We start from the raw sequence: 13,809 nt of genomic DNA on the forward strand, positions 1-13,809 counted from the left end.
CTTAATTTTCTCTTGACTATATTGCTTTGTCAGTTCCAATCTCAGAGGCTCCGGGGCTGTATTTCACTTCTGGGTGCAGTTGTATGCGCAGAACGGCAATCTTCTCTTGGTTTACAATTAATACTATGTGAGATAGGAAGACACCTTTTTGGGGTTCAAACTGCAGAAATGATGTTCCTTTAAAAAAGCAAAGTCTGTGTCCCCTTCAGTGGCGTCCGGGACACTGAATATGGAGCATGCAGGCCATTCACGCTGGTCTCCCCACGATCTGGTAGGCTTGGGATATTGGGATGTCATGGTTCTGCCCCCGCCGCTCTGTCTTTCTGCATCACCTCAGACACCATGGTGAGGCTCTTGTAAGCTGTTCTGTCCTGTTGAATCTCATGGTACCATGAAGGTGGCTGGAAACTCACACACTAGGGCTGCACACTTTCTTTTTTTAATTAATTAATTAATTAATTTTTTTTTGAGACAGAGTCTCACTCTGTCACCCAGGCTGGAGTGCAGTGGTGCAATCATGGCTCATTGCAGCCTCGACCTCCCAGGCTCAAGTGATCCTCCCACCTCAGCCTCCCAAGCAGCTGGGATTATGGATTACAGGTGTGCACCACCACACCCAGCTAATTTTTGTATTTTTAGTAGAGACAAGGTCTCACTATGTTGGCCAGGCTGGTCTGGAACTCCTGATCTCAAGTAATCCACTTGCCTTGGCCTCCCAAAGTGCTGGGATTACAGGCATGAGCCACGCGCCCAGCTGGGCTGCACAGTTTCTAGAGAGGAATGAACGCGCAAATGTAATCATAAACAGATATACAGACACATGTACACGGTAGTTCAAAGCCAAAAGTAATTTTGCTACTTTCTTTTCTTAGAGTGACAGAAAACATTCAACTCAGCTGCTTAAAAAAATATAAACACAATGCTCTATTCTATAAGGTTTATTGGAAAATACAGAGCAGCTAGGAATGAAGAAAGAGAGCACGGAAAAGAGGGCGAGAGAGAGGAGAAAGCAAGGAAGAGAAGAAAAGGAGAGGACAAGAGAGAGTCAGGGAAAGGAAGCAGAGAGGAGACAGAAGGAGAGACTTAGGATTTGGGGAGAGACTCGGCATTTCACGTAGGATGTGAAGTCTCCACAGTGTCAGTTGGGAACTGTGGGCCGCACAGAAGGCTGTTGCTGGTGAGCATTCCGTATGATATCCTGATTTGCTGATTACTTCACAGTCCTTCAGCTGCTCTAATCCTTAAGCTTCTACACCAGAAGTTCTTAACCTTTTGGGGGATCTTGGACCCTTTTGAGATTCTGATGAAAGCTATGGACTCTCCCCTGGAACAATGCACACATGCGTGCGCACACACACACACGCTTAACAATTTTACAGGGCCGGGTGTGGTGGCTCACGCCTGTAATCCCAACACTTTGGAAGAACGAGGTGGGCGGATCACCTGAGGTCAGGAGTTCAAGACCAGCCTGGCCAACTAAACCCTGTCTCTACTAAAAATACAAAAATGAGCTGGGTATGGTGGCACGCGCCTGTAGTCCCAGCTACTCAAGAGGCTGAGGCAGGAGAATTGCTTGAACCTGGGAGGCAGAAGTTGCAATGAGCCAAGATCGCGCCACTGCACTCTAGCCTGGGCAACAGAATGAGACTCCATCTCAAAAAAAAAAAAAAAAAAAGAAAAAAAAAGAAAAGAAAAGGAAAAAGAAAAAGAAAAGAAAGAAAGAAAAAACAATTTTACAGATCCCCCTTAAGTTCATCCATGAAAGTCAGGTTAAGAACTCGCACTTGACAGCCCCCTGTCATTTGGATAACCAGAACAGCACATCTAGGGGGCAGGAACATTCTTCTTTGGGCTTAAGCAGTTGATGATGAAATATTACCGAAAATTCAGAAGGAGTCCTACACTGAGATTTGCTCAGAAGTTCCTCACCACTTCCTGCATACCCTTCAGTTCCTGTTCTGGAACACAAATGTAATCAATAAGCCCGTATTGGATCCTGGGTACATATAAGATGTTTTTGTCTCTTGACACCAGATGTAGAACATGGGTTTGTCCCTGATGCTTGGGAATTTTCTTTTTCTTTTTTTTTTTTTTTTTAATTGAGACAGTCTTGCTCTGTCACCCAGGCTGGAGTGCAGTGGCACAATCTCAGCTCACTGCCAACCTCTGCCGCCGGGTTCAAGCGATTCTCATGCCTCAGCCTCTGGAGTATCTGGGATTACAGGCGCGCACCACCAGACCCAGCTATTTTTTTTTTTTTTTTAAGTAGAGACGGGGGTTTCGCCATGTTGGCCAGGCTGGTCTTGAACTCCTGACCTCGGGTGATCTGCCCGCCTCAGCCTCCCAAAGTGCTGGGATTACAGGTGTGAGCCACCGCGCCCGGCGGGGAATTTTCCTGTGTAGTGGGGCCTTTGTTGTTTTGTTGCCCAAAGCATCCCAGAACAGGTGGTTCGTTTTGGACCCCAGTCACAGGTATTCATTCACTCTCCTTCCCATCAGCTTTCCTGAGCACTGAACCCGTCAGGCAGTTCACTCTAAGGTGCTTATCTTTTTTCTTTCTTTCTTTCTTTTTTTTTTTTTTTCTTTTTGAGACAGAGTCTTGCTCTGTCGCTCAGGCTGGAGTGCAGTGGTGTGATCTCAGCTCACTGCAACCTCCGCCTCCCGGGTTAAAGCAATTCTCCTGCCTCAGCCTCCCAAGTAGCTGGGATTACAGGCGCCTGCCACCACGCCCGGCATATTTTTGTATTTTTAGTAGAGACGGGGTTTCACCATGTTGGCCAGGCTGGCCTTGAACTCCTGACCTCAGGTGGTCCACCTGCCTCGGCCTCCCAAAGTGCTGGGATTACAGGCATCAGCCATCACGCCCGGCCTCTAAGGTGCTTTTCTAGATATTTTGGGTGATTCATCCATGTTGAGAATGTCACAGGCTAATCCATGGATCCTCTCCAAGGCAGAGGGGTAGCTATTATTTGAGAAGGCCCCACTGGGCTTGAGGCCAACAAAGAAAGGGACTCCAGCAGGATATAGGATGTGGAAATCCCTGAGGCTGAGGAAGCAGGCACTTGCCAAGTTTTACTCCAGGTTCCAGAATTGAATCCTACATGCTTGCTCAGGTACCCTGCAGGCAAACCGAAAACCCAGTAAACATCAAGCCTTGAGTGACACAAATATCTGGTTTTGTTATAGTCTGCCAGATTCCCCCATCTTCTGTTGACGAGCAGTTTACCGTGAACTGCAGTATAAACTTGGGCCCAGGGAGACTGGCTCCGATTTATTCTGACAGTTTATGGAGTTTGGTATTTCAGCCTTCATTCTTACATGGTTTCTGTGGATGATTGAGTTACTGGGGAACTAGCAGTGAGTGACCTCTCCCAGAATGCCAGATTTTGTGTGCTTGTGGTTGGTCAGGTTTGCTGTCATCTTCCTGAGCCTGTTGGAGATAGTATTTCTTTTTTCTTTCTTTCTTTCTTTTTTTTTGAGATGGAGTTTCATTCTTATTGCCCCAGGCTGGAGTGCAACGGCACTATCTCGGCTCACTGCAACCTCCGCCTCCCAGGTTCAAGCGATTCTCCGGCCTCAGCCTCCCTAGTAGCTGAGATTACAGTCATGTGCCACCAAGCCCGGCTAATTTTGTATTTTTAGTAGAGACGGGGTTTCTCCATGTTGGCCAGGCTGGTCTCGAACTCCCGACCTCAGGTGATCTGCCCGCCTTGGCCTCCCAAAGTGCTGGGATTACAGGTGTGAGCCACTGTGCCTGGCCTGGAGATAGTATTTCAAGCAGGACTCTTCGTGGAGTAGGGATCATTGACATGGCATCATCCACATGCTTCGGGGCCCCTTATCCAGAGGCTCATAGGATCTGAGGGAGCAGAAAGTGATGGTCAAATCCTCCATCCAATCACCTGAGGTCAGGAGTTCAAGACCAGCCTGGCCAACATGACGAAACCCCATCTCTATTAAAAATACAAAAATTAGCCAGGCATGGTGGCAGGCACCTGTAATCCCAGCTACTCGCAAGGCTGAGACAGAAGAATCACTTGGACCTGGGAGGCGGAGGTTGCAGTGAGCCGAGATCATGCCATTGCACTCCAGCCTGGGCGACAAGAGTGAAACTCCTTCTAAAAAAAATTAAAAATAAAAAATTAATAAATCCTCCATCCAGCCCTTTCAGGCCTTTGTTCCTAACCCAGGAAATTGGTACGCTGGAGAAATCTGCTCTACTACATCCAAATGCAGGCTTTGCCTGCTGATTAGGGCAGGCATGTTTGACACATTTCAGTAAATGATGCCTTGGCAAAGGCTGAAGCCAAGACCACTATTGCCTAAATGAAAGAAAAGGAAAAGAGAATACAGGGGAAGGAGAGAGGAGGGAGGGAGGACTAAAAGAAGGACAGTGATTTCTGCCAGAGGGTCCCAAGACTTGGGCAGCTGGGTAGGATCATGGTCAACAGAGTTGGGGTTTTGAGGGATTTTTTTTTTTTGGTTGCTTTTTTAGAGATGGAGTCTCATTCTGGCCCCCAGGCTGGAGTGCAGTGGGGTAATAACAGCTCACTGCAGCCTTCACACCTAGGCTCAAGTGATCCTCCAGCCCCAGCCTCCTGAGTGGCTGGGACCACAGGCATGCACCACCACAACTGGCTAATTTGTTTTGTTTTAAAAATAAAAGGAGACAGCGTCTTGCTACATTGGCCAGGTTGGTCTCAAACTTCTGACCTCAAGTGATCCTCCCACCTCAGCCTCCTAAAGTGCTGGGATTACAGGCGTGAGCCACCATGCCTGGCCAAGTTTTTCAGACTCAAAGGAGCAGCTTCAATTTCTGAATGGGCCACGCAAAGGAAAAGCTGATTTCCTTGTCTGGAAGAGCAAGGGTTCCTTCATTCATCCTCATGCAGGCTTTCTCTAATTCATTCTCATTTCCTCCTCTGGAACCTGGGGCTAAAGAGGACTTGTGACTAGGGCCTGGGAGAAATAACTAAGCACTTTACATACTTAATTGTACCAGAGGTAAATTAATAACACACTTGAAGAGGATGAGATGAGCTCTTTTGCAGAAGCTAGGTACAGAAGGACTTGAGAAAGACAGTGGTGAAGTCTTGTGACTGCTTGAGTCTATTTGAATTCAGCCTCTGCCTATGGACTGCAAGGACCGCCAGAGAACTCCCCATGAGCTCTGGGAGTCTTCTCCAACATGGCCTCTCACAAAGTTGATTCCAGGTGCTGTGAATGAGCTTTTAACTGGGGAGTAAAAAACACTGATCCAAGTGTGGGTTTCCAATGTGTAGGAGTTCCACAATTACCCACCTCCAAAGACTTCTTCCAAAAGCCTAGGGCAGGAGAAGACAGAGCCTTCCAAGGGACCCAAGAATTCAGGGAAGAGAGACGAAATAAGGCCGCAGGCTCAGTCTAAAATGGAAGCAGAGTAGGGGGGAATATAGGACATCTCTGTGGGATAGCCAGCAGGTGGGCAGGAAGGTAGTCTCCATGGCAACAAGTCTCCACAGCAGCAAATCCCAGCAGGTGGGTGGGAAGGTAGTCTCCATGGTGACATGTCTCCTCAGCAGCAAATTCCAGTGGGGGGGCGGGAAGACCTGTTTCTGTGGTAACGCACTGCGCTACTTCCCCATTTCTCCACCAGATGAAAAAGATGGTCTGACCCAGTGGTTTCTCAACTTTAGCAGGTATCAGCATCACCTGGAGAGCTTGTTAAAAACACAGATTGCTGGGCCCCACCCCCAGAGTTTCTGATTCCTTAGGCCTCCAAGGGAGGGAAATGAGGACCTGCCCTGAAAATGACGGGAAGGGGGCCATCAAGGCCCCGGAAAGAAGTGGAGAGGGACTGATTTGAACAGGAAGGGCAAGGAGAGCTTAGGGATTGTTGCCTCTTGGGATCATCTACACTTCCTTCGGAGAGAGAAGAAAGGGGAAAGAGAAGTAACTATAGAGCTGCAATGTGCCCAGCATGTTATAGATGCTTATGTTCATTTTATCCTTGTTACAACCCTGTGAGGTATTTTATCCCCATTTTACAGAAGAGGACACTATGGCCCAGAGATTTTAAATTAAGTGCCCAAGGCTACATGGCTAAGATGTGATAGAGCCAGGATTCAAATCAAGGACCGTCTGACTCCAGGGTTTCCATTCTATCTTGCCAGATGTTAGGGTAAGGTCCCCAATAGTACATCAGGGCAGGGAATGCTGAGTTCTGGACTTTTGCAGTTTCAGCAGTTTGTCTCCCACCTGGAGGCATCCACTTCAAACAGTCTGCAGACCGCTCCTTCCAAGCTGGATAACAGGTGGGAGGCAGGGAGCCGACCCCTCCTCTGTTGACAATGCTGGACATTGCAGAAAGGAGCACTGGTTTAAGTTAATAATGTGGGAAGAACTACGCTGCATGCTCATTCTCTATCCCCACCTCCCCTGTTGACCCTGCCTGCCGTCATCACCCAAATCCTCCATCCCTCTGCCTTCACTGTCTTCATGCCCTTTGTTGAATCCAGGTTTCCTGAGTACTGGAGATCAGGCTGCCAAGGGCAACTATGGGCTCCTTGACCAGATCCAGGCCCTCCGCTGGGTGAGCGAGAATATTGCCTTCTTCGGGGGAGACCCCCGCCGGATCACTGTCTTTGGCTCAGGCATTGGTGCATCCTGCGTCAGCCTCCTCACGTTGTCACATCACTCAGAGGGTGAGTAACTCGTGGGGCAAAACATGAACTAGCCAAGTGCCGGCTGTCCCAGCATGCCCCATCCACGCCCCAGGGCATCCAAGGGAATCAGCCAGCTCTCTTCTACCAGCTTGGTATCCCTTTGGCAAGAAGTGGAAGACAAATATTTCTCTGGGAGAAGTACTTCTCCCAAAGCTGGAGAGGGAAGGAAGAGAATCCCATTTATGTCCCGGGAAAGCAAGTTTCTCCTTCTGATGTGGGAATCTTATTTGGGGGAGTGAGAATAGAACAATTGTCCCCTCAGAGGACGAGAGGACGATAGTTTGACAGGGGTTGGGGAGGATCTTTCAGTATGGGAAGGACATGTTACTTCGCAGTAGAGATATAGGGTGGAAATTGGTTTCTAGGTCTAAGAAACACCCATTCTCTGCCTTTCTCTCTGAAGAACAAGTCTGTACAAGAGAGGAAACGTCCTAGAGGGGGAAGTGCGTCTGAAATGAGAGTCACTAACCCATGAGGTGGGCTCCTTCCATAGGACGATGGTCTATTATCAGACTCCAGACCTCTTCCCGGACTGTGCAAGCTGCCGGGGAGATTCTCATTTTTGGCCTCTCTCCTTGTGGTGGGTCCCTTTGCCAGTGACCCTTCCAAGAGAGCAGAATAGGTCCTTTTTGCTCGGCAGGAAATGTTTTCTCCACCTCTGGACTACAGGGAACATTTTATCTCTGAGAGGCAAAGCTGAGCTTCTCATGAAGAAAAGATCTTCCTGAAATAGGTGCCCTTTTCTGAAGTAAGGAAATCTGTGAGCGAGGATGCTTTTTTTCTTTTTTAATTGAACACTAACCCCCTGAGTTAGGGACATTCTCACAGGAAGACTTTCCATCTCTCTGAAGAAGTTCTGTCTCTCTGAGAGAGAACAACCACCTTCGTTGACCTAGAAATTCTGTCTTTGCCCCTCCAGGGACTACCCTGGTGAGGGAAGACTTAGGTGGGATCTGCATCTCTAAAGAGAGAGACTGTGTTCCTAGGTGACCATAGTGGGAACAGGAATCTTCCCTTTTTCCCCAAAGGAGGGCGAAATGACGGGCTGCAAGGGTGCCTTGGCCTGAAAAGACGTTCTGTGCCTCCTCTGACTGGGGACTCCTCCCCCAGGAGAAGAAAGCCTTTCCTGGAGTGGTGCTATGCTTTGTCTCATAGGGGGCCTGTGTCTCTGGAGGTTTGACTTTTTTTTTTTTTTTTTGAGACAAGATCTCGCTCTGTCCCCCAGGCTCTGTCCCCCAGTGCAGTGGTGTGATCACAGCTCACTGCAACCTGCTCCTCCCAGGCTCAAGTGATCCTCCTCCTGCCTCAGCCTCCAGAGTAGGTGGGGACTACAGGTGCATGCCACCATGCCCGGCTAATTTTGGGGATAAATTTTTTTTGTAGAGACAGGTTTTCGCCATGTTGCCCAGGCTGGTCTCGAACTCCTGAGCTCAAGCGATCTGCCTACCTCGGCCTCCCAAAGTGTTGGGATTACAGGCGTGAGCCACTGTGCCTGGCCGAGGTTTGACTTCTTTAAAGATCTGTTCTCTCTGTTTTTCTGTAATTGATGCATGGAAAATAACCTTTGGGAAAATGAGGCTGTCTTTTAAGTAGTAATCTATCATTTCTTTCCCTCTCTTTCCACTCATGCAAACTGGCTTTCTCTTAAAGGAATGGAATTATGTGCCTGAGGGACAAATTCTCCCTTGGGAATGTTGGGGCCAGGGAGAGAATGATATCCTTTTTTTTTTTTTCTAGAGGGGAAAATTATCTTCTTTTTCAGTTTGGGGTACTGGCTCCCTCTCTGCTAGGGGAAAATCTGAATTTGAAGTATCAGTAGCTTCAGATAAAGGGGAAGTCTCTGCCAGGCGCGGTGGCTCACACCTGTAACCCCAGTACTTTGGGAGGCCGAGGCGGGCGGATCACCTGAAGTCGAAAGTTCAAGACCAGCCTGACCAACATGGTGAAACCCCGTCTCTACTAAAAATACAAAATTAGCCAGGCGTGGTGGCGCATGCCTGTAATCCCAGCTACTCGGGAGGCTGAGGCAAGAGAAACGCTTGAACCTGGGAGGCAGAGGTTGCAGTGAGCCGAGATCCCGCCATGGCACTCCAGCCTGGGCAATAAGAGCAAAACTCCATCTCAAAAAAAAAAAAAAAAAAAAAAAACAAAGTCTCAGTGGAGACCACAGACGGGGAGCACAGGTTCCCTGGAGACTTTCAGACCCCAAGGCCTTTGCCCTTGGGCTCTTTCCCCAAACCCTCAGAATGTGGGGCTCTTGCCTGCCTGCATTTCTCATCTCTCATGAAAAAGACTCCTTTGTGGTGCAAGTGCCAGCTCCCTGGTGGTGCGCTGGCACGGAGCTGGGCCCAGCTGGGCAGGAAGCAAGAGGGGAAGACAAGGAGAGATAAAGAGAGGCGGCATAAGGGGGCTGATGTCTGGGATTCAAGGGGTTAATTCTTCCTGACATTGCCTTAACCCCTAAGTTACCAGCCATCGCACCAGGACAGGGAAGGGATGGAGGAAGCTGTCAAGGAAGCTTTGGCCCTACATCATCCCCTGCCAAAAGAATTGTTCCCCCTTCCTAGCCCATTTAAACCCTTCCTAGCCCCTTCCTAGCCCATTTAAACCATGGGGCAGCCTCAGAGACAAAGGAATGAGGGGATTTATGGCTATGTATGACACGACAGATCTGACCTGGTGCTACCTGTCTTCTGTAGGACTTTTCCAGAGAGCCATCATCCAAAGTGGCTCTGCTCTGTCCAGCTGGGCTGTGAACTACCAACCAGTGAAGTACACCAGCCTGCTGGCAGACAAAGTGGGCTGTAATGTGCTGGACACCGTGGATATGGTGGACTGTCTTCGGCAAAAGAGTGCCAAGGAGCTGGTAGAGCAGGACATCCAGCCAGCCCGCTACCACGTGGCCTTTGGCCCTGTGATTGATGGTGATGTCATTCCTGATGACCCTGAGATCCTCATGGAGCAGGGCGAGTTCCTCAACTATGACATCATGCTAGGTGTCAACCAGGGCGAGGGTCTCAAGTTTGTGGAAGGGGTGGTGGACCCTGAGGATGGTGTCTCTGGCACTGACTTTGACTATTCCGTCTCCAATTTTGTGGACAATCTGTATGGCTATCCTGAGGGTAAGGACACCCTGCGAGAGACCATCAAGTTCATGTATACAGACTGGGCAGACCGTGACAACCCTGAGACCCGCCGTAAAACACTGGTGGCACTCTTCACTGACCACCAGTGGGTGGAGCCCTCAGTGGTGACAGCCGATCTGCATGCCCGCTACGGCTCGCCTACCTACTTCTACGCCTTCTATCATCACTGCCAGAGCCTCATGAAGCCTGCTTGGTCAGATGCAGCTCATGGGGATGAAGTACCCTATGTTTTTGGGGTTCCTATGGTAGGCCCCACTGACCTTTTCCCCTGCAACTTCTCCAAGAATGATGTTATGCTCAGTGCTGTCGTCATGACCTATTGGACCAACTTTGCCAAGACTGGGTAAGGAGAAAATAGGGTTTTTTTCCTCTTTGAGACCCCAGCATGCCCTCCCCTCTGCTCCTCTAGCTAAACCTCTTCCATCATATCCCTTCCTAAGATATTCCCAAAATCTTGCTTGGTACCCCTTCACTCATCTTCCTACCTCCCTTTCCTGAGTCTTTCATGCCATTTTTCCTTCCTTCAAAAATGTTGTTGAGGCCCAGAACTCAGTTAGCATCGGGACTAGGAAGGAATGAGAGTTACTGGAAGAACTATGGGATTTAGCCAGGCCCAGTGGCTCACGGCTGTAATCCCAGCACTTTGGGAGGCAAAGGCAGGCAGATCACTTGAGCCCAGGAGTTCGAGCCCAGGAGTTCAAGACCAGCCATGGCAACATAGAAAGACCCTGTCTCTAAAAAAAAAAAAAAGCATTAGCTGGGCATGGTAGTGCATGCCTGTAGTCCCAGGTATTTGGGAGTCTGAGGTGGGAGGATCGCTTGAGCCTCGGAGGGTGAGGCTACACTGAGCTGTGATCACGCCACTGTACTCTAGCCTGGGTGACAGAGTGAGACCTTATCTTAAACACATACACACACACACACACACACACACACACAATGGGATTCAAGGTTAGCTGGTCACAGGCCATGTGAAATAGGAATGCAGTACTTCAGAAAGAGCCTTCAGGGCCGGGCGCGGAGGTTCATGCCTGTAATCCCAGCACTTTGGGAGGCCGAAGCAGGCGGATTGCCTGAGCTCAGGAGTTCGAAACCAGCCTGGCCAAGATGGTGAAACCCCGTCTCTACTATAATACAAAAAATTTGCCAGGCGTGGTGGCGGGCACCTGTAGTCCCGGCTACCTAGGCAGGAGAATTGCTTGAACCCAGGAGGCAGAGGTTGCAGTGAGCCGAGGTTGCCCCACTACACTCCAGCCTGGGCAACAGAGCGAGACTCTGTTGCAAAAAAAAATAAAAATAAAAAAGAAAGAAAAAGAAAGAAAAGAAAGAAAGAGAGAGAGAAAGAAAAAGGAAAGAGAGGGAAAGAAAGAAAGAAAGAAGAAAGAAAGAAAGAAAGAAAGAAAGAAAGAAAGAAAGAAAGAAAGAAAGAAAGAAAGAAAGAAAGAAAGAAAGAAAGAGAAAGGAAAGAAAGAAAGAAAGAAAGAAAGACTTCGGGTTCAGCAACTTCTGCTTGCTTAATAAAAGAAAGAGCCTTTATTAGGGGGCTCCTGGCAAAATTGGGCAGCTGAAAAGATTGATAAATGCTCAGTAGCATATGCAAAGAAAAAGCGTCTATAGCCTTAATCTTAAAGGATGAGCGCCGGGAAGGAGGAGATAGGAGTTCAAGCCCTGGGGAAGAAGCAGGTGTGGGCAGAGCAGGGGGACCCTGAAAAAGATGGAAATGGTAGGAAGTTCTGAACTGGGAAAGAGGTTTGGCTGTCAGAGGAAAAATGCTGGGCCTTTTCCTCATCCAGATAGAGTGGTGACCCCAGATTTCCATGTGGTATTTCAGGGATCCCAACAAGCCGGTCCCCCAGGACACCAAGTTCATTCACACCAAGGCCAACCGCTTTGAGGAAGTGGCCTGGTCCAAATACAATCCCCGAGACCAGCTCTACCTTCACATCGGGCTGAAACCAAGGGTCCGAGATCATTACCGGGCCACTAAGGTGGCCTTTTGGAAACATCTGGTGCCCCACCTATACAACCTGCATGACATGTTCCACTATACGTCCACCACCACCAAAGTGCCGCCTCCGGATACCACCCACAGCTCCCACATCACCCGCAGGCCCAATGGCAAGACCTGGAGCACCAAGCGGCCAGCCATCTCACCTGCCTACAGCAACGAGAACGCCCAGGGGTCCTGGAACGGGGACCAGGATGCAGGGCCACTACTGGTGGAGAACCCTCGTGACTACTCCACTGAATTAAGTGTCACCATCGCCGTGGGGGCCTCCCTCCTCTTCCTTAACGTTCTGGCCTTCGCTGCCCTCTACTACCGTAAGGACAAACGGCGCCAGGAGCCCCTGCGGCAGCCTAGCCCTCAGCGGGGAGCCGGGGCCCCGGAATTGGGAGCTGCTCCAGAGGAGGAGCTGGCAGCGTTACAACTGGGCCCCACCCACCACGAGTGTGAGGCCGGTCCCCCCCATGACACACTGCGCCTCACTGCATTGCCCGACTACACCCTGACCCTGCGGCGCTCCCCGGATGACATCCCACTCATGACCCCCAACACCATCACTATGATCCCCAACTCCCTGGTAGGGCTGCAGACATTGCACCCCTATAACACCTTTGCCGCAGGGTTCAACAGTACCGGGCTGCCCCACTCACACTCCACTACCCGGGTATAGCTCCAACTCAGAGCACAGCCAATCTCCCGGCTCCCTCCCTCCCAGATCCAGGAACACATGCACACACACACACACACACACACGCAGACACACATACACACACACACACACACATATATGTATACGCACGCACCCACACCCTACAGCAGATCCACCTGCACAAACATAGACAGATGTGGACATGCACCCGCATGTACAAAAACACAAATACGGAAGTAAACCTGAACAAACCCTTTAAATGGGGACACAGATGAGTCCTCGGTAAACCGAGGACCCATGAAACAGCAGCTGAAGCCAGCTCCCTGAGTCTGACCACAGACACTCCTGGGGGGCCTGAAAGCAACAGCTGGACACCCCCTTGGTGCTCGCCTTCGGCCTCTCTTGGAACTGCACCACCGACCAACTCCAGACTTGGGAGCTTTAAAGAGCAGGATAGCTCTTCCTCCCCAGGACTTGGTCTTTTTTCTGGGTCTTGTTTTGTTGATTTTTCTTTTTTAATTTTGGAAGAAATGCTTTTCCAATCCATGAGTGCTAAGAGGCTCTGGAAGGGAGGGCTTCAGGCCCGAAGGTCTCTCTGGCTCTAGGATCCCCAGTGCTCACACAGTTAGACCAAGGAACAGGACCCCCAGGAAGGAAACAGATTCAAGCAAGACCATGGGGTGGAATGAGAAAGGGGCTAGCAATGGATGGGGCTGGAGGGCGGTAGGGGAGAGATCTCCACCTCTCTCTGTGTCCGTGTGGAGGGCTGCAGAGCCTGCAGGGTGACCTGCTTCCCCAAAGGCCAACAGCGTTGGCCTGGCCAGACCAGGGGACCTTAGATTTGGTGAAAAACGTACTATGGAAGCCACATCACTATTGGGCCCCCAGGTCTGATCTGGGTTTTGCCTCTGCCCTTGGGGAAATGCTACAGAAATTCGCCCCATTTTCTTTACAGTCTTTTGTGTCTGTCATTTCTCTTTCAAAAAGGCGGTGTTTTTTGTTGTTGTTGGCTCTCTTTTTTTTTAAAGAAAAGTTCTTAAAACACTAACGGAAACCCATGGAGTTTGTCCTTTGTAAAAATTTTAAACACAGTGTCTTGATATAAAAATAAAAAATCCAGTTAGCACTCCCAACCTGCCTCAGGCCTTGCCCCAACAGACCTCCGAACAGGGTGCCTCTTCAGGCTAGGAATCAGGCAATCAGGCAGCCTCCCCCTGCCTCCTGTATCTTTAAGTTGATACAAGTCTGGGCTGCACTGTGCGGGGTTGGGGGTTGGGGGTTGGGGGTTGGGGGCCCCTGCATGAA

At 49.8% G+C, this 13,809-nt stretch overlaps 1 protein-coding gene across 5 annotated transcripts in view; it reads left to right on the forward strand.

Moving 5' to 3' along the window:
* The window catches only part of NLGN3 (neuroligin 3), a 28,688-nt gene extending 15,051 nt beyond the window's left edge, over positions 1–13,637 (forward strand). For all 5 annotated transcript variants that reach the window (XM_063660441.1, XM_054470783.2, XM_054470784.2 and 2 more), the window contains 3 exons: positions 6,498–6,683; positions 9,404–10,193; positions 11,682–13,637. In XM_063660441.1, coding sequence (XP_063516511.1) covers positions 6,498–6,683; positions 9,404–10,193; positions 11,682–12,525 — 1,820 coding nt within the window. In that variant the 3' untranslated portion in view covers positions 12,526–13,637. The remainder of the gene's footprint in view (positions 1–6,497; positions 6,684–9,403; positions 10,194–11,681) is intronic.
* The last annotated feature ends 172 nt before the right edge of the window (positions 13,638–13,809 follow it).

The sequence above is a fragment of the Pongo pygmaeus genome, chromosome X, assembly GCF_028885625.2.
Source record: "Pongo pygmaeus isolate AG05252 chromosome X, NHGRI_mPonPyg2-v2.0_pri, whole genome shotgun sequence".
Taxonomy (NCBI): Eukaryota; Metazoa; Chordata; class Mammalia; order Primates; family Hominidae; genus Pongo; species Pongo pygmaeus.